The 23,456-nt window shown below is 28.0% G+C and overlaps 2 protein-coding genes and 1 non-coding gene across 4 annotated transcripts; 1 reads left to right on the top strand and 2 right to left on the bottom strand.

The window, feature by feature from the left end:
- Positions 1 to 2,739: 2,739 nt before the first annotated feature.
- On the bottom strand, positions 2,740 to 5,080 carry LOC109789853 (putative indole-3-pyruvate monooxygenase YUCCA11). Its single transcript, XM_020348888.3, has 4 exons — positions 4,418 to 5,080; positions 3,980 to 4,213; positions 3,308 to 3,430; positions 2,740 to 3,186 (listed from the first exon to the last, which is right to left on the bottom strand). Exons 1-4 carry the CDS (start codon positions 5,033 to 5,035, stop codon positions 2,962 to 2,964), a joined length of 1,200 nt encoding a protein of 399 aa, XP_020204477.1. The 5' UTR covers positions 5,036 to 5,080; the 3' UTR covers positions 2,740 to 2,961.
- Positions 5,081 to 11,452: 6,372 nt separating this feature from the next.
- On the top strand, positions 11,453 to 11,524 carry TRNAQ-UUG (transfer RNA glutamine (anticodon UUG)). The gene has a single exon. It is a non-coding gene; the product is annotated as a tRNA-Gln (tRNA).
- Positions 11,525 to 14,261: 2,737 nt separating this feature from the next.
- On the bottom strand, positions 14,262 to 17,914 carry LOC109789854 (F-box protein SKP2A). Of its 2 annotated transcripts, none has more exons than XM_020348889.3 (5): positions 17,752 to 17,914; positions 16,921 to 17,224; positions 15,687 to 16,035; positions 15,450 to 15,591; positions 14,262 to 14,903 (listed from the first exon to the last, which is right to left on the bottom strand). In XM_020348889.3, the coding sequence occupies exons 1-5, from the start codon at positions 17,897 to 17,899 to the stop codon at positions 14,539 to 14,541; spliced, it is 1,308 nt and encodes a 435-aa protein (XP_020204478.2). In that variant the 5' UTR covers positions 17,900 to 17,914; the 3' UTR covers positions 14,262 to 14,538. The 2 variants fall into 2 exon arrangements, with proteins under 2 accessions (XP_020204478.2, XP_020204479.1); XM_020348890.3 differs by lacking the exon at positions 17,752 to 17,914 and adding an exon at positions 17,332 to 17,422.
- Positions 17,915 to 23,456: the final 5,542 nt, after the last annotated feature.

A 23,456-nucleotide genomic window follows, 5' to 3' on the forward strand; every position in this document is an offset into this window, starting at 1 on the left:
ATGGTAATGAAAGGGAGCTAAGATTTATTGGAGGAGTGAATATAGTATCATCACTCCTTTTTTTTTTATATATAGTTAGGATGCACATGAGGTGGTGGTTATTGGTTGGAAGACAATAAGTGTTGGTGGTACAATGTGTTGGGTCCTTTGGTTAATCTAGTTTGTAGGCAACTCTTTATATTTTGTAGGTGCTTTTAAATATCATTTATGCAATTGTGGAGAAGAGGATGTAGACAATATTTTATGTCAAACTAGATTGATTACTTTCTACGACTAACAAATGACAAGTAAATACAAGTATTAGCAACAACTTTTTTTTTTTTTTGAGAGCAACTAATGTGGCCTATAAACTGGAGCAACTACAAGAATTTTGCAACAAATTTCTTTCCATTTTACTTGAACAAGATTTGGCCCTTTGGATATGTAAATTGATTACTGTGCTCTATGTCAAAAACTTGAATTTCTCTTGTTGGTTTCTGGTTCTCTATACCAACATAAGAATAGTAGGATATTTAGTTGGGGTGGTGAATGATTGATTGGTTATCTTTTATCTATACTTTTCCAAAATATAAATACTTAGTAACCAAATGTATCAATTGATTTTGTTTTTGTCTAGAACACTTTATTTATTTGATGATCTGTATATGAGTTTTGGTATCTCTTGTACCAACTTAATATATTTTTTATTTGCTTACAAAAAAAAATTCTTGATATAGGTGAAAAATTCAAAGTTAGTATAAGAATATGTCCATATCTCTTAATACAACATGTTAATGCCTATAATTTGAAGAAAAGGTAAAAAAAAAAAATATGACCATATATTAAAAAAAAAAGTTAAGTTACACTTTTTATACTTATAATATTTAATCCATTTGATCCTTAATTTGTAATTTTGTAATTCAACTCATCAATTTTATTCTCAATTAAATATTCACCATTGACTAATAAAATTGTTATATTGTCAATGACATGAGATGAATGGATGTTATGACAATTACTATTAATAATATTTGGTTTAAATTAAACTTTAATATCTCATTTGTATATCATTTTCATTTGTCTTTTTTTTATTACTTTTATAAGTAAAAGAGAGAAGTAAAAGTGCAATTTAATCCAAATATTATTACCTCTAGTTAGGAATGTCAAAAAACTCGTATCCACATGTATTTGCGGATAAAATTTGCAACAAGTAAAAAAAAATATAGTAAATGGATACTCATAAGTAACGGGTACAAATATTTTTTATACTCGCATGTTAACGGGGAGGGTATAAGCATCATAGTATCTATACATGTGGATACTCATAACTGCTAATATTCAATTTATTTAGACTTGTATAAATTTGATTTTATTTGAACTTGTATGAATTTGATTTTATTTGAACTTTGTTTGGACTTATAATAGTTAAGTATTATACTTTATTATCTTTTATTTGGATTTATGTATAATCATTTAAGCTTCAATTTTTAAATCCACTTATTATTATTAATATAATTATGAGAAATATTTGAATTTTAATTTTATAATCTTCAAACTTTTTATGCAGATTTTATTTAAATTTTAATTATAATCTTCACCTTTTTTATATGCAAATTTTATTTTGCAAATTTTTATAAATTTTAAAAGGAAAAAAAAACTATTGTAAATAATTAAAGTGTATGGTTAAAAAATTTTGTTAAATATTTTTAAGATGTTTTTAGTAAATACTCGTCAATACTCATAAATATCTGTTGATATTGAAAAAATATGTGAATACTCACTCAACGAATAATTGTACAGATAGATATGAGAATAGATACGAAATAGATATTATCTACCTGTGATCCTAATTATAAGCAACAAATTAGATTCTTCTTCGATTTTAATTATACGCAACAATCATTAGTTTTTAAGTTATTCATGATTAAATTTCTTTTATATCGTTCATTTATTGTTAACAAAATTTCCTATACATTCATTTATAACTAACATTAAATAAAATAAACTTAAAATAAAAGGTATATTTGGAATAAAATTTGAATTTATGGTAAAATTAATTAAAAATAACTATATTAATTATTTTTTTTTATCTTAATGATTTACATATATTATTTATAATTAAGATCATAAATAATATTAAATGTTAATTTTATAATATTTACCTAATATGTCATGACATGATTAACATTACAATTTTATCAAAATCAATTAATGATAATTTAGTAGTGAAATTAAACTTGCAAATTTATAAAATAAGATGACAAAAATTATAGAATTATAAAATTAAAGAAATAAAATTGTAGATCGAATATCATAAGTAAAAAAAAAAAAAGTAATTTAACTTAATAAAAATTACTTTGAGAAATTTTGAATAGTAGTTTTCAAGTGATGGTTAATTTCCATGAAAATAATCTCGTTGTGCTAGAAGACTTTCTTGCTTCTGCATTTAATACCTTCTTAAATTGCAAAATTAGTTCCATTCCGATATATTTAACTCTTTTAGCTTACCAGTTGGAGCTAATATATGGTATATATATATATATATATGTCCACACGGTAACTAGCCATGTAAAATATTTCAGAAAAGGTTACCAGCTTTGAGCATATATATGGGTGGTCGAATTATTTTATTAAACTCGAGTTATGTATAAAACCAGAAATCGAGTAAACCGTCGAACTCAATTTAATATTTCTATAAATAAAGCAAGTAGAAATTAAGAAAGTTGGTGGAGAGACGCAAAGCAAAAACTATAATATATATAAGCCAAAATATTATTCATTTATTGATTTTATTCTATACTACTTTCTGTAAATCTCTTTCTTTTAATTATTATATAATATATTATTACACAGCAGATCACCGAAAGAAACCAACAGCAGCAGCAGCAGCAACCAAAACCATATATGGGTCATGTGATCGATATCCCTTGTGTTCATAACAATACATTACTCACATTCCACCAACAGCTTCAGAAGAACTCATTAATTCTCCAAGAGTGTGAGGGAAGCATTGTTAGCCTCGCCACCAGGTATCTTCCTTGCATTTACAGTGAAACTGATGTCATCTGCTATACGCTGTGCATCAAAAGAAATGCCATCTAATCCCCTCCTTGAAAATCCAGCACAGTAGAGACCATTTTCTCCCCTCCAGTGATTTGGAAAATCTGGCTTAGGCATTCCTTGCTCATTGAACAGATCTTGGTAATCCTGCATCAAAGTCACACAAATAGCAGTTAACATTAACACATTCTGAAATCTATCTACAATTCAACTTGTTGGGACAAAATTAATTATATGCCCTATATATGTATAATATATAGTATTGCACCTTAAGCCACTTGAGCACAGTGCTAGTGTATCCGGTAGCAAAGATTATGATATCAAATTCACTACTTCTCCCATCCTCAAACTCAACCGTCTTGCCTTCTATGCTTGAAACACCTGGGAAAACCTGGATGACAACCAAACCGATATGAGGAAATAATTAATATGAAATAATAATGGTGCTTGGAAAAAAAAACATATATATATATATATATATATATATATAATAAAATTCTTAGAATAATAGTTTTGAGTATAACTCAATTATATAAAATTGATTAAATGATGGGTGACCTTTTTAATGATCTATGATAGGTGATCATTTTTAAGGATCTAGAATAGATCTCATATCATCTTATAATAGTAGATTTTTTTTTTTTTTTTGGTTCGTCCCTGGAGTATTCACCGCCGACAGCAGTGACTAATCTCCTCGCTACGTTGGAAGCACCTCAAAGGGTGGGATAGCTGGCCCCAAGATTTAACGCGGCTGCATACACAAGGCAGGATTCAAACCCCTGACCTTGCTTAAGCGTGAATTTGAGTCTAATTCAACTTTACAAAATTAGTTTCCTAGGTAAAAATTATTTTCTACTTATATATTATTTAATTATCCGATCTTTAATTCATATGAAACTTTGATTTTTGCCAATTAAAGTGCGTCTAATTAAATAGCTACCTGGACTAGGCCTTTCTTAATCCTGTTAATGCAACCCACATCAATGGTAGGGGTAGTACCACCCTTTTTCTTCAGAGCGAAAGGTCCATCCTTTGGTCTCACCACGCCATATTCAGTCATGTCTCCGTACTTGAGTTTGCTCATGAGCAACATAAGCTTGTCCACCTTCTCTATTTTGAAGTACTTCAGCAAGGACATTCCCACGTACACCATTTCTTTAGTGAAATAATGAACCTAAACACGCACACATATATGTTTTAGATTTAGATACATAAATAGTCATGAGTCCTCTGTAAACGAGGTTGGATTAAAAAAATAATATATCATATTTCACGTTTTCTAGATCAATTTATGTATTTTTTATTTTACATTCTTTTTATAGAAATAAGAAGATTCCATTCTCCACGTAAAGGATATGCAAAGAGAGAAATGGCTTACAGGGCCCCTAATAACAATAGAGGTATTTGCACCCCAATTGGTGAGATCATAAGCGATCTCCATGCCAGAATTACCACAGCCAACAACAAGGACGTTTTTGCCATACATGTCTCTTCCATTCATGTACTTGCTGCAATGGATGTATTCTCCTTCAAACCCTTTGAGGCCATGAATGTTGGGAATAAAGCCCTCGCTATTCTCACCGGTTGCAACCACCAGATAATCTGACACGTAAACCTCCTCAGCATTTGAGACCATGTCCTTCACAACAACCCTCCATTTTCCATCATTGTCATCAAGAAACGCAGATTCCACGTTCCTGTTGTACCGGATGGAAATGTTGAAAGAGGTGACATAGTTATCCAAGTAACGCAAAAACTCAACTCTTGGAACAAAGGTGGGAAAATCAGAGGGAAAGGGCATGTGGGGGAGGTTGCAAAATTCTTTGCCTAAGTGAAGTTTCAAGCGATCATAGGCCCTTTTCCTCCAAAGAGATGCATGGCAATCATCTCTTTCAATGATCACGTTGGGGATTGAAAGTTTGTTAAGGCATGCAGCGGTTGCTAAGCCAGCAGGGCCAGCACCGACAATCACAACGGGGACATCTTCAATGCCCATGGTTTTGGTTTCTATTTGGCAATGCTGTGTGGTTTTCTTTTCTTGCTGCAATGCTGCTTTTATAGGCTTGGCTATTCATGACATGGCATTTTTGGCAGTATCTATCAGTTGCCACTTACCTCATTTTCGTTATTCGGTCAACAGCATCAGTCAATTAGTAAATTCAATAAAGGAATAAAATTAAATCTTTAGGCTTGTTTTAGTCAAAAATAGTTTTTTTCTATTGACAAGCATCTGTATATACAGCATGAGAGAGCTATATATGTTTAGAGCCAATTAAAGAAATTTTCTTTTGGGCCATTTTATATTACTTTTAGTAGTTTCATAACGGTTACCTTTTGTTAGTTTTTAGTTTTTATTTTTGGACTTTCAACTAATTTATTCACTTTTTAAGTGTTCCAGCTACCAATTATTTTAAATCTTAAATATGGAATTATATTAAATACTTGAATATAGAGCTTATAATAATTTTATCTGAATTAAACAAGGTTATCTTCCATAAAGCATATAGTAGTTCTCTTCAAATTTTTACTCTTTTATTGATCATGATAGTTGCTTGAAATATTTTACACTAACTCTCCTAAATATTACAACAACCCTCTTTGTTGTTACCTAATTAAAAAATATATTATATCATGTAATTTTACAAGAGAGTTGATGTAAAGGCTTAATAAAATGAGATTATGTACAACCTCAATAATATTAGTATAATTTGTCAAAAGAAATAATATATTAGTGTGTTATATTATTATTAATTGGTCTCCATATTTAATTGTTTTAATATCTCACTTATTTTTAAATAGAGAAGTAATTAAGAAAGAACATATTAAAAAGTGGATTAGTAAACAAGATAATAATAAACGAGAATTTCATGACAGCACGTGTTTTTTACTATAGGCACAAATTAATCTCTGTGCATAATTAATTATTAATGTCTTGGTTGAATGCCAACCTTAAGCTGACAGTAAGTAATAATTAAAATTGGTGAATATAATTTTTTCCATGAAAAATCGTGTTAAATATGCATTAAAAATTAACCATAATACTTTAATGATATTTTTAATTACATTTAATTTTCAGCATAGGTGACAAAATTTTCAATTCAATTTTGTTTATAATTAACAATCTTTTCAAATATGTAAGATGCCTAAGATTCAATATTAAAATCGTTTGTTAAGTTGAAATAATCTTTAATAATTAATACCACTTTTATTATTATTTATAATATTCAATTTACAATAATTCTTTATACTCAATCTATATTATTTTTAAATTAATTTTATTAAAACAATCTTAATCAATTTTTTTAATTTAATCAAATGCATTAATTATAAATTTTTTATAGAAAAATATTAACTAGAGAGAAGAGTAGTATAACTATAATTTTAAAAAATAAAAATAGAATATTTATTATTATCAATACGGTTAATTATTTTTTTCAATGTCAATGAAATAGTTAATTAGATATTATATATAAAAATAGAAGTAATATGTTTAAAGAACATTTAAATATAAAAAAGAAAATTATTATTAAATATATAGTATTGACTAAAATAAATTTTAAAATATTTTATTCAAAATTTTTAAAATTTCTTTATGGATTTTATAATCAAGATGTTTTAATATATTAGACTCATAGTTGACAAAAAGTACACCTTTATAAAAGTATTGTAAAGAAACATTTTTTTATACGAAGAGACGGTTTTACCAAGAATCTGACCAAAATTCTTTTGTGAATGAAATAATGATCCTTAAAAAAGTTCGCGCCATTTAGGGCTAGCGTCACACCTTGTACGTTCATTCACCACTGCATGCTTTGCTATTCTCAAAAATAGACACGTAGATTTGAAAGACATTAATGATTAAACAATGCATACTAGTCCAAAATTTCCAATCTGTTCTCACAGAATTTTGGTTATTATTTTTATTCTTTGTGTAAATGCTTTCTCGTATCCGTTTTCATCTTTAATCTCTTCCATGAAGAAACGGTTCAAGGTTTCATTGAATGAAAATTAAACCAGATAAGATCAACAGTAGGAACACGCAGGATTCGAGTTTTCTTCCTTTTAAAAATAGCCCTAATAAATACCTCTGGTTATACTAAACTTTACATAAAAAGTTACGATCAAAAAATTAAAGTAAGTCAAAGTATGTTATATATCATATATAAATTAATGAATAAGAGTTATTTCATAGTTATCATATTAACTCGTGGCATGGATATAGATATCCATTTATGTAGGTACTGAATATTTCACTTCTACATTATTATTATTATAAGAGTACTCTTTCTTTAAAGATAATATATATAAGTAATTTGTAATTAATACAGATGAATTCAATTTGCAATACGCATTATTATTGAAAAAAATTCTGTAAATAATTATGGTTAATTGATTTGAAAAAAAACTCACTACAAGAAATGTTACATATAATAACATAAAAAAATATCATTATAAAAATAATATATGTAAGTATATATCTATTTAACATATAACTATATATAATTTTAGTGTTGATTTTGAACAAGATTTAACATTATATTTTATGTGTCACTATATCTTATACCTATATTTTTTAATAATATACTAACATATATTATATTTATTATGTGGGTAAAAGTAATTTTTAGTGACACGTATCATATATGATAATTTTCTTATAGTAATTATTTGTCATAACCCGACATACATGGGATTCGTCCTATAGTTTATTCATGAATTTTGTTTATGATTGAATAATATACATAAAGAATTATGTAATTAATTGCGGTTAATTGATTTCAAGAAAAAAAAAAACTGTTTCTAATATAATCCAACGTGGAGTCCTAGTTTAGAAGAATGTAGGGTTTAGGGTTTATATATATATATATATATATATATATATATATATATATATATATATATATATATATATATATATATGTGTGTGTGTGTGTGTGTGTGTGTGTGTGTGTATGTATGTATATGTATATGAGAGAAAAAATTCATTTTATTTTAACAGTAAGTTTACTACTTATTTTGTTCAACAACTTATATTTTACATTAAATTTTAATAATTTAATCATTGAATTTAAAGTTTTTAATGTATAGATAAAATTTATAAATTTTTGAAAAATTTGAAAATTATTTGATATTTTATTTCATTAATTTAAATTGACGGATAATCATAAAAGTATTATATACAAAGTATTAAATAGTTTTCAAATTTTTTAAAAATTTGCAAACTTGATCTAATCATTAAAAACTTTTAAATTAACGGTTAAATCCTTGAAATTTGATATAAAATATGAGTTTACGCATAAAAAAGTGATCCATTTATTTTAAGAGTAAGTCTTAGTAGACTTATTTTATTTAATAACACGTGTTCTATATATATTCTCCCTATGCTTTCTATTATAAACCACAACAAAAAAGTGATTTTATGCATAAAAAAAAAGTTATCTATATTATATTTTACTACTCTCGTAATATTCTTCCTAAATTGTACTTGTTATTAATGTCATTAGAAATAGTGCAACTGAAAAATCATGTTTTAAAGGAGAGATGTTTTAGAAAGAGTATCATAAAATGAATAACAAAAATAATTAAAATTTGCTTATATTTAAAACAAAAAAAAATATATGATTTTTTTTATACCGCTATAATTACCATTATCACCATTACCGTTATTGTCATTATCGTTGTCACTAATGGTATTGGTGAGAACAATGACAATGATGATGGTGATAATGATGTCACCAACATTGTTGTTATTACCACCACCACCATCTTAGTCACCACGTGATGGCGATGACATTAATCATTGATTATTATTGTCACCATTGTCATTGTTATTGTTATTTTCACTATCATTGTCGTCGATAACAACAATATGACAATAATGACAACAATAATAATGATAATGACAGTGGTGATGGTAACAATTGTAACAAATTACAACAATGCATGATGATGATCTTGATAATTGTAAAAGGAATAATAATAATAATAATAATAATATTATTATTATTATTATTATGATAAAGAAATATTTATAATTGAGTTTTAATCTTGACCCTTAAATATTTTTATATCTATAATTTAAATTAAAGTTATGATTTACTCATTTCATCTTTCATAATAAAATATATTCTCATTATATATATATATATATATATATATACTGTTGATGGAATTAAAGGTTAAAAATATATAATATCGAATTTTATAATTTCTTTTCTACACATATGTTAATGTTATATGTTAATGTCATATTATCTATCATGTCATCTATCAATAACACATTAATAAAATATGTTAAAATTTCAACAAAACATTGAAAATCCCATCTAATTGATCTATAAAACTTAAATATAAACAAACTTAATGTTTAAATATGAAGAAAAGAATGTCATTGATTAATTTGGATTTTTTAACAAATTATTTATTAAAGTGAAATTATTTAAAAATTTATAATCAACGTAGGCTTGTTTAAAATTGATAGAAGTCATTTTTTAACAATCTAAAAAGAAGTTGACAAAAAATAACCTCAAGTAATTTTTTGAGGTCACAACCAAAAAATAATTGATCACATTATCGTAACATTAGCTAAAACAATTTAGAGTGACTTTCTGTAACTGTCAAAAAATAATCACGAGAAAATTAAAACAAATTTATGTCAATAATCATTAATTTTCTTAAGACTCAAAATATTACAAAGATTATCATAATTAATGAAAATAAAACTTAAATTTTTATATGTTTATTACTCTAACTCCTTTTTCCAATTACTAGACTAACTTTAATAGACATCATTAGTTAAAAAATCTCATTTTGATAAATAATTAAAAAAAGAGTTAATCACCTATACACTGTCAGTGTAAAGTTTTTTTACACTGACAACCAATTATATTTTTTAATTGTGTCATGTCACTGTTAAAAGTAAATATGTTTACAGTAATATGACACAATTAAAAGATATAATTGGTTGCCAGTGTAAAACAACTTTAGTGTATAGGTGATTAACTCTTAAAAAAATGTATCAAGTATTTTTCGCCAAAATTAAGAAAATATCTCCTAAGGGCATTATGCGCACATGAAAATGAAACGAGTCTTCAAACTTCTCAATCAATACTAAGGATAGGGACTTTCGTACAACATTGGTCATGATAATTATACTTTTGCCTTAATCACCCGTCAAGCATCAAGGTTTGCATTAGATTCTCCCGTGTCTATAATATTTTTTCCCCCAACAGAAAGGCTAGAGCAAGGGACCTAACTAAAAAAATGTGGTCTTCTTACACCAAAAGCTTCTCAATTAACTCATTTAATTGCATCAAGCTGGGAACATATATCTTGAAGGCTTCATGGAAACACATTTTTATCTCCTTTTTGACTTTCTTGTTTTTTGTTTCATAGTTCGTGTAGGTTAATTAGGATGAATTCTACTCGTTGTTGAAGTAACTGAATTACTCATATAGATTTGGATCAACTTTATGTGGTCTATGTTTCTAATTATATTCTTATTGTTTTTCATTGATTAATCACCCTATATTCCATTGGTGTTTTACCTTTGTATATTGCAATATAAATTAGTAATGAGGCTAGATCTCAATTAGGAACCATATGTTTCAAAGATCTAAGGATATAGAATATGATTCATGTACACTTTTATGGTCGACTTCAAGAACTTAATGTTTTTCTTTAATTGAAATTCATCAAAGAAATTAGGGTTACAATTAAAGGAGAAAAGAATTCATCATAAGAATTGAGTTAGACCCCCATTATAGTATACTGGAATGCTGTAATTGGATGGAATTGATTATATATAATTGAAGTAGGAATGAGATTATATTATGTGAATGTAGAAGGATTCTAACACCTAATTAATACTGATTATTCATTCATAATCTTTATTGAATATTTAATATAATTTTTTAGAAGAGTAATTCTTTGTGCTTGCATTTCATTCCATTGTATTCATTCAATTGCATTGTTGCATTGTATTGTATTGTATACTTAATGTAGAAATTGTTAGTTATATATTACACTTATTAATGGTTAGTTAAATTAGCAATAATAACTTGATAGTATAGGTAGTTAATTGGGTGTCCATCGATCAAATTATTGAGATAAATAAATGGACGCAATTACTTGGAACCATTAAAGCAAATTTATCTTATTTGTGTGAAGAGATTTGAATATCTTTTTCTCAAAAGATTTTCAGCATTTATTTGTTTCTACATAAATTAAATTAATTGTGAAATCTTTTTATGTAAAAGTGATTTTTAAATCAATATTTTTAATTAAAAAAAAATTAAATTATTAAAAATTAGGATTGTTAATAACTTGGTTTGGTTAGTACATAATAACTAAAATCATTTTTAACAATAAATGTAATTGTTATTTTTCTTTTGTTTGAAGGATTAAAGCAAGTGGTTCTATGGTGTAGTGGTTAGCACTCTGGACTTTGAATCCAGCGACCTGGGTTCGACTCCCGGTAGGACCTGATTTTATAACCTTAAACCTTTTGTCTAAATATTTGATTTTTATGGTCATCATTCTGAAGCTGTGCAGGGACTCTGATTTATTAAATCAAATCAACTCTTACACTGAAATGAAGTGACCCAAGTAAACAATAAATACAATTTTAATGTTATTTATTATTTTTATAATTAAATAACCTCTTAAAAATAACGTTACCTCTGTTTTTCTTATACTAAACAATTTAACTTCATTTTTTAATTAAAGCAAAAAATTAAGTTACTTATTTCTTTTTTTTCTTCTACATTTTATTACCATTCTGTACTTTCTTTCAACAAAACAAACTTAATTTTCATTATTTTACGAAATATATAACAAACAAAATGCCGCAAATTGTATTTTTTAATTATATTATTAGTGTGAAATATCACTTGTTTTTTCTTGATTAATATTTACTAGAAAAGTTGATTGGTCATCTTTGGCGATGTATATTCTTTTAACCACATATTTTCTATTTATATAAAACTCGAATTCAAGATTTAAGTCAAGGGACCCATTTTTTTTTAACAAAGTCAGCATGAGTCCATAAATTGGTGATCCATCTAACACTGTAAGCACATGGCACATAAAAAATGCCACAATTGTGAACCTCTTTATTTTTGCAATCACATTGACATAAAGTATTATTGATTTTGTTAATGACTAATATCCGTAAATAATTTTAATGGATCATAGTGGAGTCACTCCTTTCAAGCACGTTTTTCTTATCCATAATACTAAAATTTGAGACTTTGCTTAAACAAACAACATGCATAAAAATAGAAGAATATTTGAAGAATAACTTGAGCAATCACGAATTGAGTTATCTTAGAAAGTTTTTGGTCAAAAGTAAAAGTAGTTTTGAATTTTAAAAAAATAAATGAATCAACTTTTTTCCAAGCCAATCAATTTTATTGTATAAGAAAATAATGTTCACATAGATTCAAAATAAAAGATAATAACATTCATTAAATATTAAAATTTGGTGAGAATTAGTTTAATTAAGAGAAAAAATTAATAAGACTTGTAATTTGGTGTAACATTTACATGTAGTTGTCTTCTTAAAAACCAATGAAATTTGAATTAACTAAGTGGATTCCAAGAAAGTGATAAACAACATATATTATGATACATATTAAAATTTAAATAGAAAACAATAATAAAAGAAATAATTAGAACATAATTAATAATAGGTCAAACAAATACCTGGAACATGAATAATAATAGGTGGTGTAGCAATCTATCAACCAAACTAAAAACCAGTGATTTAAAACCCGGATCGAACTGGTCAGTCGAACCGGGAATCGGTGGTCCAGCCGGTCTGAATCTTAAGTTGGATCGGTTATGCAGTCGACTCATTTCAAACCAGATTGAACTGGTCAATTTTCCGGTTCAATCGATAAACCGGTGAGTCAAACCGGTTCAACAACTTTTTTTCTTATTTTTTAAAAAAAAAATTTAAAGGTACCATAAACCACAAAAATAATAATGAAAAATAAATTTCTTAATGAAAGAGCAAAGAGTTTTATTAAATATAACAATGACTACTTGTTCTAATGTATTTGTTTGTAATATATATAACTTAAATAACTTTTATAGTATATTATTAATTTTAAATTATATATTTAATAATATAATATTTATGTAGATATAACATATATTATTTTATGATATCAATTGCAAGCATATTATATATGTACATATTATTTATATTTTTAATTTGTATTAATATATAATTTAACATGCAATTTTTTATGTATTTTTTACAAAATAAAAATAAAACTAATTTTAATAAGATAAAAAAATTAAAATTTAAAATAAGATATGAATTTATTAAAATTTATAAGTATAAAATGTATTTAATATGAATATTTTTTTTAATAAAAATTGAGTCATACAGTTCAACTAGTGATCCACCGATTCAATTTCTTAACCGGTTTGATGAGCAGTGCAACTTTTTAAACTATGCTAAAAACTACATGAACCGAACCGCCAATTAAGAATGGAAGTTGGGATTTGGAAGACCTCACGTGTCCCCCTTTATTTTATTTTGTACATTACATTTAACTGTTTTTAAATTGACGATCGAGATTTTTTTTCCCTTTTTTTTTTTTTTCCTGATTTGCCCCTATTTGAGATTATTGTTTTCAAGACCAGAACCTCTCCTTTTCTATTCTGCAACTTTACTCTCTTATTTTTAGTTAATTTTCCATGACTTGTAGGACCTTCTTTAACAGTTGATAAACAGTCTTCCTTATTTTTTCTCACCGGTATGACTTTCTTTTCTTCACCTTGCTTTATAAAGGAAATAAAAGCATAAAATAAATCAAAATTCTTTCGTAAATGAAAATCAATGCCCCGTCCTTTTTAAAAATTCATTTTTTTTCAAAAACTGAAATGTATAAATTTGAAACCAAAATTTCAAATAGAAAATTAAGAACTTTAGTCAAATGTTAATTCAACTAAAAAATAATATTGTAGATTCAAATAAAACTGAAGTTGATCATTTTTAAAAAAGATTTTAGGTTCGAATCTTATAAATCAAAACACGTAATTAAAAAAGAAAGCTTCATTAAAAATACCCAATCAAATTTCTCAACAAAAATTAATTATTAACGATGAACATTTTGCACCAATAACATGATAAAAAAATTGTCTAATTCAACTTAAGTTTTCTCCGATTGAAGTGAAGCTAACGACACGATAATGCTGTGCAAATAAACTTCCAAAAAACAATACACATTTAGAAGTCCATGTGTTTTCATAAACTTATATAGCTAACTAGGAACAAACCAGTTTTAGCATCCAAAATGTCCTCGAGCTTCACAATTGGGGGATTAAAACAAACCGAGTTTAAGACACAAGTTCAAGATGTACATAATCAGCTAGATTAAGTCTCTTTATGCAGGAATATCTACATGGGGGAATTTCACTTCTTTCACCTCTCTGAGCCCTTGAAGGGCACTTCCTCGAAGTGTGTTGAACATGAAAGGCAAGAGCTTAGTGAGCAGGATGAGTGAAAGAGGTGAATGCACGGTGTGCATGGACAGCACATGCACAATGCACAGATGTCAAATTGAGGCAGCCACTCATGATGAGTGAATGCCTCCCCGAGCATGTGTGAAGAGAAGGGAATGAGTCACAAACCGCTTGAACTGCAGATGGGGTGAGTGCAGTGCATTGGCTTATGTTCAAAGTCCTTAAACCTTCCTCATCATTTTCTCCTTTCACAGATCCCCACATCCTGTTATTCACCTTGCTGTGTGCCAACGAATACATTGCCCTGTCTGTGATGTTCTTGCAGTAGTACAGTCCAAGGGACCTCAGATGGGGGCATCTGTTTGCCAAAGCAATCACACTATCATCTGAAATATGTCAATATCAATGTTAAAATTCTACTCATCATTCAGCGAAAAAAATGTTTAAACCAAATGGAGGAGCTTCTATGATTTAAATAAAGTGAGAGCTACGAGGACCAACAGAATATAGATTTTCATACTGATTAGGACAATTGATTTTTTTTTTTAACCATGATATTGCTACAAAGTATCTCTAAGGATATATTTATCAAAAGGAGAGTGTTATGTTGTTATTTTTATGAGGGTATTTACACACACAACTCTACAATAATAAGATATTATCCCCTTTAAACTTAAACCTTCATGGTTTTACTTTTGGTCATCTCCCACAATGAAGTATATGTGCTTTATAAACTCTTATTTTCCCTCTTATTCTAATGATGTGAGACTTTGTATCCTAATACAAAGTAAGTTTTCCCCTCCCAACATTACAAACACAGGGAATGAAAATAATGTTTTCACTTTGTTCTCAATTGTGTAGGAAATAGTGAAAACAACTTATTATTCCAACACCCACACAAATTTAAACTACTGAAGTTTAGAACAAAATACCTGTAATACGGACACACCCACACAAGTCAACTGTCCTAAGATCAGGACACCCGTATGCTAAAGTAGTCACTCCAACATCACCAACGTTATCACACCATCCAAGGTTCAAAGATTGCAACTGGTTGCAGTATTGTCCAATAGCCTGCATTTCATTTAGTCAATGGGTTATAAATTATAATTCAAAGCAATCTTACTTCATATATGATTAAGAAACCAACTAGTCTATCATAATCATGCCTGTAATGCAGTATCAGATGCAGCTCTAACACATCCACAGAGATTTAGAACTTTCAGTTTTCTGCAGAAACTGGCAAGATAAGCCAGAGCATTGTCACTAAATGCTGAACACCCACTGATGTTGAGTTTTGAAAGATCACGGCAACCTAGAGCAACAGCATAGAGTGATCGATCAGTTAGCTTGAAGCTTTTGCTAAGGTCCAGGATCTGCAGTTCATGACAACATTTTGCTATAATCTCAACAGCATTATCCTCTAGTTGAGGCTTGTCTTGACGAAGGATTAGAATTTGCAGTTTTGCGAATTTAGGCACAAGAGAAAGCACCAAGTTATTCATGTTCTTGCTACACCTGGAGAGAGATGAATTGCATAATCCTGTCATTACTTCATTCCACAATAACTACATGCACTTCAACAATCAGTTTCTTTCCCAACACACAGCCTAACTAACTACAAGCACTGAATCAAAACAAGTATTCTGCAAAACAAATACTTTTATGAAAAAAATTTTAGCAGAGGCCAAAATTGGAGGCAAATGAAGTACTTTCAAGAAATAGATTTTAATCACCTAACAAAAAGTAATAATACCAAATTGACTTCAAAGTAAAAACTAGTTACCAATGATTTCCAAGGAACATTAAAATTTTAAAAAACTCAAGATTTTCATTCATGTTAAAAATTATTTTTAAGAATTACCCCAACGTAATTCTTGGGGTAAACCAAAAGGAGGGAGGGGGTTACTACGTAACTGCAGAAGAAAACATACAGCTTTGGTATCTTTAAATTCATCAGGGGTGAAAGACATAGATTAGACAGCTTTGCAGTTCTATCACCAGAACATCTTGACAAAGAAAAAATTAAGATTTGAACAACCCCACAGCAAGTAACCCATAAGACACATCCTTAATTGACTTAGCAAGTTAAACCCCTTGTTTATCCCAGCTCATTCTTAATAATTGAAAACAAGCCATCAAACTCAGAGATCCTCCAATTCCCTAAACAAAAGGAAGCAATTCAGCTCAGTGCCAACTACCAAGCAGAAGGGAACGAAGGAATCATACACAAAAACAGTACCGGGATCAGGAACTACACAATGGCAAAATTAATTCACAGAAACAAGCAAAAGGAACCAGGAAAACATGGCTCAAAATCCCCAATTAGAGAGGAACAGAAAAGAACCATCAAGGCAAAACAAGAACAGGTACACACAGTCTCAAGAGATAAAAACAATATACCATGAGAGTGATAAACGAGCAAGGCCAAAGTAAATAGCATCTCTCCAGCCACGACATACTCCAGAAGCTGTGATCACGGTCTGATCATCCACAAGGGACAAAATTTGCATCAAAAGCTCCACAGGAATATCCTTCCACTCGGTGATCACCCCAAGCTTCATCATGTTCATCCCTTTCTCACTGTTCCCGCTCGCAGCCACCATCATAAGTTTCTCAAAGCACAAGTTCAAGTCCTCAGCCCTCAGGTTATTATCCTTGCCAACCATTTCACTTTCACCCCAACAAAAAGCTTCAATCTTCCCAGCTGTCGAAAGGAAAAACAACAGATAAGGCATAGAGAATCCCTAGATTAATAGATTTAAGATATCGAAAAATATAGCTTGTAGCTAAACGATAACAATCACCACAAACCAAGAAAAATCCATGCGGCCAAGCAATTTGCAAAGAAAGCAACAGAAAGATACACAAACAAACAAATAAATACAAATTATTATAATTATAAGGGGATTCAGCACATTACATAAATACCCGTCACTTGTTTCTCAATTACATGATTAAGACGTTGTTGAAAATTTCAAACTTGGTGATAGTGGCTCAACGGAGAGATCAATTCACGGGAATGATGACCATAAAGGTCCCTTTTTTATAATTTTTTTTGGCATACATAAAATTGAAACCGGAAACAAACTCATAAAGGAGAAGGGAGCAAAAAAAAAGGATCAGAAACAAAAGTGGGGGAAATCGAAATCAAAATCAAAACTTGTTTTCTGATCAAAGACATGAAAACAGAAAACAAATGAATGTGATGAGAGGGAGGAAGAAAGGCAATACCTTTTCCTGTTTTTCCTTTGGAAACAGAGAAGCTGGATTGTGCTTCTCTGAGATGGAGTGCGGGAGGAGAAGCTCTAAAAAGAAGAGGGAGAGAAAGGCAAGCAACGTTACGCTGCCACGTGTACGTATGATCAATGTGTAAGAGCATCTGCGATTCCCGACTACTTTAAATGGGTCTCACTGTGTCACGTCACTCTTAAACAACTCATTCTATATTTTTACAATTTTTATTCTAATGAAAATTTCTTATAAGCATCCTTACTTTTTTACAATTCATACTACACTTTTTGACACTTTATACTACACTTTATTATAAATTTTTTAAAAATTAATTATTATAAATAATATATAAATATGAATAACAAATAAAAGAAATTACATAATAAAAAATTATAATAATAAAAAGAAATAGCTTAGTATATCCTACAATAAAAAATTAAAAGACTATTTTATTTGAAAAAATATTTTCTATTTTTATCTTTAAAAATAATTTTTATTTTTAAATTTTTAGATTTAAAAAACTTGTTTAATTTGAGTTCTTGTTTTCTATTTAGAAAATAAAAATATTAAAAATGTGTTTTATTTAATTATTTTTTAATAAAATTTTACGAAATGTATTTTTTTATTATAAAATATAAAAAATAGAAAATAGAAAATAAAATATAAAAAATAAAAACAGAAAATAAAATATAAAAATAAAAAATAAACGTCTCTCTCGTTCCTCTTTCTCTTTCAAGCTCTCTTTTTTCTTTCTCTTAATCTCTCTCTCGTCTCTCATTCTCTCTTGTGGTTGGTGGCTGGTGGCTGGTGGGTGTTGGCCATGGCTGGTGGCTGGGGGCTGGTCGGGGAGAGCACGCGCGCGACTGAGGGGGTTCGGTTGGGGGTTTCCGCGCGCGGGGCTGGGGTCCGGTCGGTCAGGGGGTTCCGTGCACGGCTAAGGGGTCCAGTCGGAGGTTTTGCTCGCGGCTGACGGGGTCGGTCAGGGGTTGCGCGCGGCGGAGGTTTCCAGACATGCATGAGCTCTGAGAACATGGCCACTGGAGGGAGTCGACCAAGAGCAATAACAGGTGAGGAAGTTTTATCAGTTTTTTTGTTTGCAAAACCGTTCCACCTTGGATGACCCTCATCCAATCAAATCTCTTCATTTTCAATTTTACAGGGTTAAGAACCGTTGCTTCTGCAAGCAACAAAGAGAAAAATTTAAGAACCCTTACTGCCACGTAGATTTACTCCAACGGGGATTTCTTGTAAGCACCGTTGCTTACAACTAAGACACGCAACAAGCACCTCCCGCTGGAGGTGCTCTAAGATAATTATTTGGGAAATATGTGATATATAAAGAGACTAATAAATAAATAATTAAATAATTCAAGACTAAATCATAAATGAGTTTAATAGAGTATTTATGAGAATAATTGTTATTTGATGGAAATAACAATTTTTAGAGGTTATAAATATCCACTTATGTAAGACAAGTTTACATTCCTAACAGAAAGTATTTTTTCAAATCTTAGCCATCACGAAAAATAGAAAGTAAAAAGAAAAGTTAAAGAGAGTGAAATCATGGTTCTCTTCTCAAGAAGATCAAAGTACTTTAAGGATCAAAGAAGTTTTCTAGTATGAAAAAAGATACACACTTTTTTATTATTATGTAAGTATCATGAATTTCAAAGATCCTTTAATTTTCTATAATTGATATAGTAGAAAATCATTAGCTTCCACAATGCATCAGCATTCAGCAACAGGTTAAGTGGGTCCCAAGTAAAGTACTCCACTTTGATCAAAATGGAGGTCAGCACCGAAGACTAGTTAAGAAAATAAGGAAAGGAATTTCTCTTATCTCCTTCACTTTGAGAAAATAAAATTGACAATGGTAACTCTGTAAAGTAAGGGGTTTTGCAACTGTTCTTTTTTATTATGTATAATTAAGGATATAAAACTGTAAGTAACTATACATTACATCATTTAAGGTTGTACTATCAGTTATTTAGTTCTAACCGTAATGTTTGACACGAGTGACTTCTTTCTCTCAAAGTAATTGAAGTTGAAGAATTTTACACACAAATTAATAATAATTTATTATTTCTTATGTAATTTTATTAAAATAATTTTACTGTTACAATGAACATATTATTTTTAATTATACTGATCAAATAATTTATGAAAGAATATATTAGTAAAAATTAATTAACATTATATAGAAAAATGAAAACATCAATCATTTTAAGATATTTTTAAATATTAAAATTGTAATTAATTTGAGATAAAGGGAGTAATATGCTTTTATCGCTATACCAACATCATACTTGTTATAAAGTTTATTTAATTTTAGATGCTTTAATAAATTATTAAAAAAAAATCAACATGACAGAAACTTAATATTTATTAATTAAAAAAATTAACGGAACCAAACCCTTCAAACCTATATTATATCTAATTGTTTTAAGGATAGTTATAATCGTATACATTCCATTTTGCGAGTGGAATGTGAAGGGAATGGGAGATAAATAGAGATAGGAAAAATGTAATAGAAGAGAAAGATAAAATCATAGCAACATATTCTTTCTAAAAATTTATAAAATTGTGTGGATATTATTAATGTACTATACTCTTTCATTTTATAGATTTTTAATATATTTTAATTAATAAAAATACATTTATATCGTATAGATTTTATGTATGCAGCTGCGTTAAAATCTTAAGGTCAGTTATTCTTACATTGGAGGCACCTTAAAGGTGAGATAAGTTTATAAGCATTGGTGCATTGATAGTTATATATTTTCCTTTTCCTTGTGGTAAGGTAATATAAAAATGAAAAGTAGGGGCGTGTGTACAAGTTAGTGTTTGTGCAAAACCGAAACCGCCCCAAAAAGCCGAAAATGGCGAGCATCTGAACATGCATAGGAAAAGCCAGTTTTGCTTGCTGTAATGCAATTACCTTCATTTGATTTTGTTTTTTATTTTATTTTATTCTATATGCCTTCAATCCTTGTGACTCTGATCTCACAACTCACGATTGCAAAACATTTACAACTTAATTAGCCTGTGCTATATTATGATTTATGAACATAAACCCTATCAATCAATTTATTATCAAAAGTAGAGATATAGGACACAAGTCACATCGTAGGGCTGCAAATTGCAATTAATCTCCTTGATGGAGGTCACTTCTCTAATTATTAGTTAACCAATCTGTAATCATGTTCACCAACGGTATATATTATCTTGATTAGTAGTTATTATGTCTTCAACATCATGTTTTCTTAAATTAGTAGTTTGATTGATGTAACTTCTGTTTAATCTATCGGGATACCCCAAAATAAATCCACATGCTTGTTATGGTAATTAAAGTTACTAATTTATTATCATAAGTATATTTTTTCATATTACATGACATGACTAATATATTATCATAAATTTGTTGTTTATGCCATGCTAGATTATTTTCCTCCTTTAGGAGGCCCTACAGAATTTCAAGCGTAGTGGCACGGGTGTTTGATTGTTGAGCTAAAACATTAATTAGTTTGATTTTTTGTGTTGCAAATATGTTAGATTACACTGGGGACAGGGACACCAACTCCTAAAAAAAAATTAAAATATGAAAATAAAAAGGTAATTATTAATAAGAGACAGGGGAAAATTGATAAAGAAAGAATATTATGGGTTGTTGTTGATGCGTGTAAGCATTTTATTTTGGCATTAAGTGCTTTGGAGAGCTTAGTTGGCGACTTAGAGGTGGCGTCTTGGAAACCTTTATGCAAAATTAAAAGAATTGATTTGAACCAATTCTTTTGTGTTTATCTGTGCTTTCGGATCGTGGAGGTCAATCAAGGAGTCATTGTAGAAAGATAAATGTTAGCCATAGTCTTTTAATAGGATCTTTTTCACGTATTTTTATTAATTAAAATTTAATGAAATTATCAAATTATTAATGAAGTTTAATAAATAAATGTATGTTTAATTGCACGTTTAGTCTTCTTACAATATTAAATTCGCAATTTTAATGCTTTTATAATTTTAATTTCTTAATTTTATAAAATTTATACATTTCTTAAAAATTTATCTATTCATTGATAAAATTATAATATTAGTCATAGTGTAACATTGAATAAATAATATAATAATTAATATTTAGACTAATTTACTTTTTTAATTTTCAATTTTATCTTATAAAAATGATAAAAATAAAATGAAAATTTGATAAAAATGAGAATTAAAAATATAAATTAGTCTAAATATATATTATTAAAATTTAATAAGTATGTCATCTATCTAATATAAGTAGATCGCGAATAATTTTATAATTTTTGACGATTAACAGATAAATATTTAATTAAAAAAATTAAAATTTTAAATTTTATTAAATTGAGAGGTTAAAATTATATATTTAATATTATAAGGGACTAAAAGTGTAATTTGTCCTTAAAGAGTAAAATTAATTAGGTACTTATAATTTATACCTCCATTCTTTACATGCACCTTCCTTGAGTAAAGGGACGTGGGAAAAAAAAAAGGTAGAATTTATATATAATATTTAGTTTAATATAACCTATGAAATCCCATTTTATTTTTTTTACCAATTATAAAATTGTTGATCCAAGTTTTATAAGTATATATTTCTAAAATTTCACTGTCAATATATAAAAATATAATTTTGTTTAGTTTATTCTTTAACTGTTTGACCTAATTAATAATAAATAAAATATAATAATTTTAATTCAAAAAATTCTTTAACAATAACAATATTTAAAAGCATTGTCAAAAATAGTCTAGAAGCAATGCGTGTATTTAATGATAATACAATCTTTTAATATAATTTAATATACTTTTAAGTAAAGTATGAATTATTTTTTATATTTCATTTATATATAATGTTGTCGGTGTAATTTTTTTTTCTGCGCGTATCTAACAAAATTTATCACCTCATCCTATTTATTGATATGAAATGGCGATAAGGTGAATTCCTATTGGATATATATGTAAAAATGTTTTGCATTAATAATGCTTATAAATTAAACTCTTATTTTGTATTTGTACTTCTTGTAATGTTTTTGTTTTAAAAAATAAATTCATATCTTAGTATTATAATAAATGTTAGAACTTGTCACTTTAATATTATAATACTAAAATCTGAATTTATTTTTGCAATGTTAGGGCACACGTCGGATACTATATTACAAATTCTTATTAATTGGGTAATTATTTTACCAATGTTTTTTTTTTCAACTACCCACCTAATTTGCGTTGAATCTTATAGTTGGTTCTCCAGATACATAAATATTTTGAACACACCCTCATTTATTGAATAAAGTTGATTAAAAAAATATATATATTTTTTATAAGTCAGACCTTTTATTTAATAAGTTCTACTCATAGAGTTATATCTTCTGATAAATTCTAACTAACAAAGAATAATATGTATATTGCTATTTGTTTTTAATCATATATTAATAACGAACATTCATTACTTAAACCCTAATATAAAAGTTGTTGTATGTTTTTGCTAAATATTACTCTAAGAGAGTAGTTATTTTAAAAAATGATGATCACAATTAATTAAAATTTATAACAAGAATATATTAACTACAAGAAATTAGACTTGACCTTTTAAAGAATGTATGAAAAATGAATGTAGACATCTTTATTAACAATTCCTTTTAGTAACGAGTTTTCATTTTCAACATAATACCCAAATATTATAGTAA

Source organism: Cajanus cajan, chromosome 6, assembly GCF_000230855.2.
Source record: "Cajanus cajan strain Asha chromosome 6, NIPB_CcT2T_4, whole genome shotgun sequence".
NCBI lineage: Eukaryota > Viridiplantae > Streptophyta > Magnoliopsida > Fabales > Fabaceae > Cajanus > Cajanus cajan.

Coding starts and splice junctions, on each gene's coding strand:
- LOC109789853 (XM_020348888.3), bottom strand. CDS start 5,035: ATGGGCATTGAAGATGTCCCCGTTGTGATTGTCGGTGCTGGCCCTGCT. Junction 4,214..4,417: donor CTATTGTTATTAGGGGCCCT/GTAAGCCATTTC, acceptor GTGCGTGTTTAG/GTTCATTATTTCACTAAAGA. Junction 3,431..3,979: donor TTAAGAAAGGCCTAGTCCAG/GTAGCTATTTAA, acceptor GTTGTCATCCAG/GTTTTCCCAGGTGTTTCAAG.
- LOC109789854 (XM_020348889.3), bottom strand. CDS start 17,899: ATGCTCTTACACATTGATCATACGTACACGTGGCAGCGTAACGTTGCT. Junction 17,225..17,751: donor CAAAGGAAAAACAGGAAAAG/GTATTGCCTTTC, acceptor TCCTTTCGACAG/CTGGGAAGATTGAAGCTTTT. Junction 14,904..15,449: donor TGGGTGTGTCCGTATTACAG/GTATTTTGTTCT, acceptor GACATATTTCAG/ATGATAGTGTGATTGCTTTG.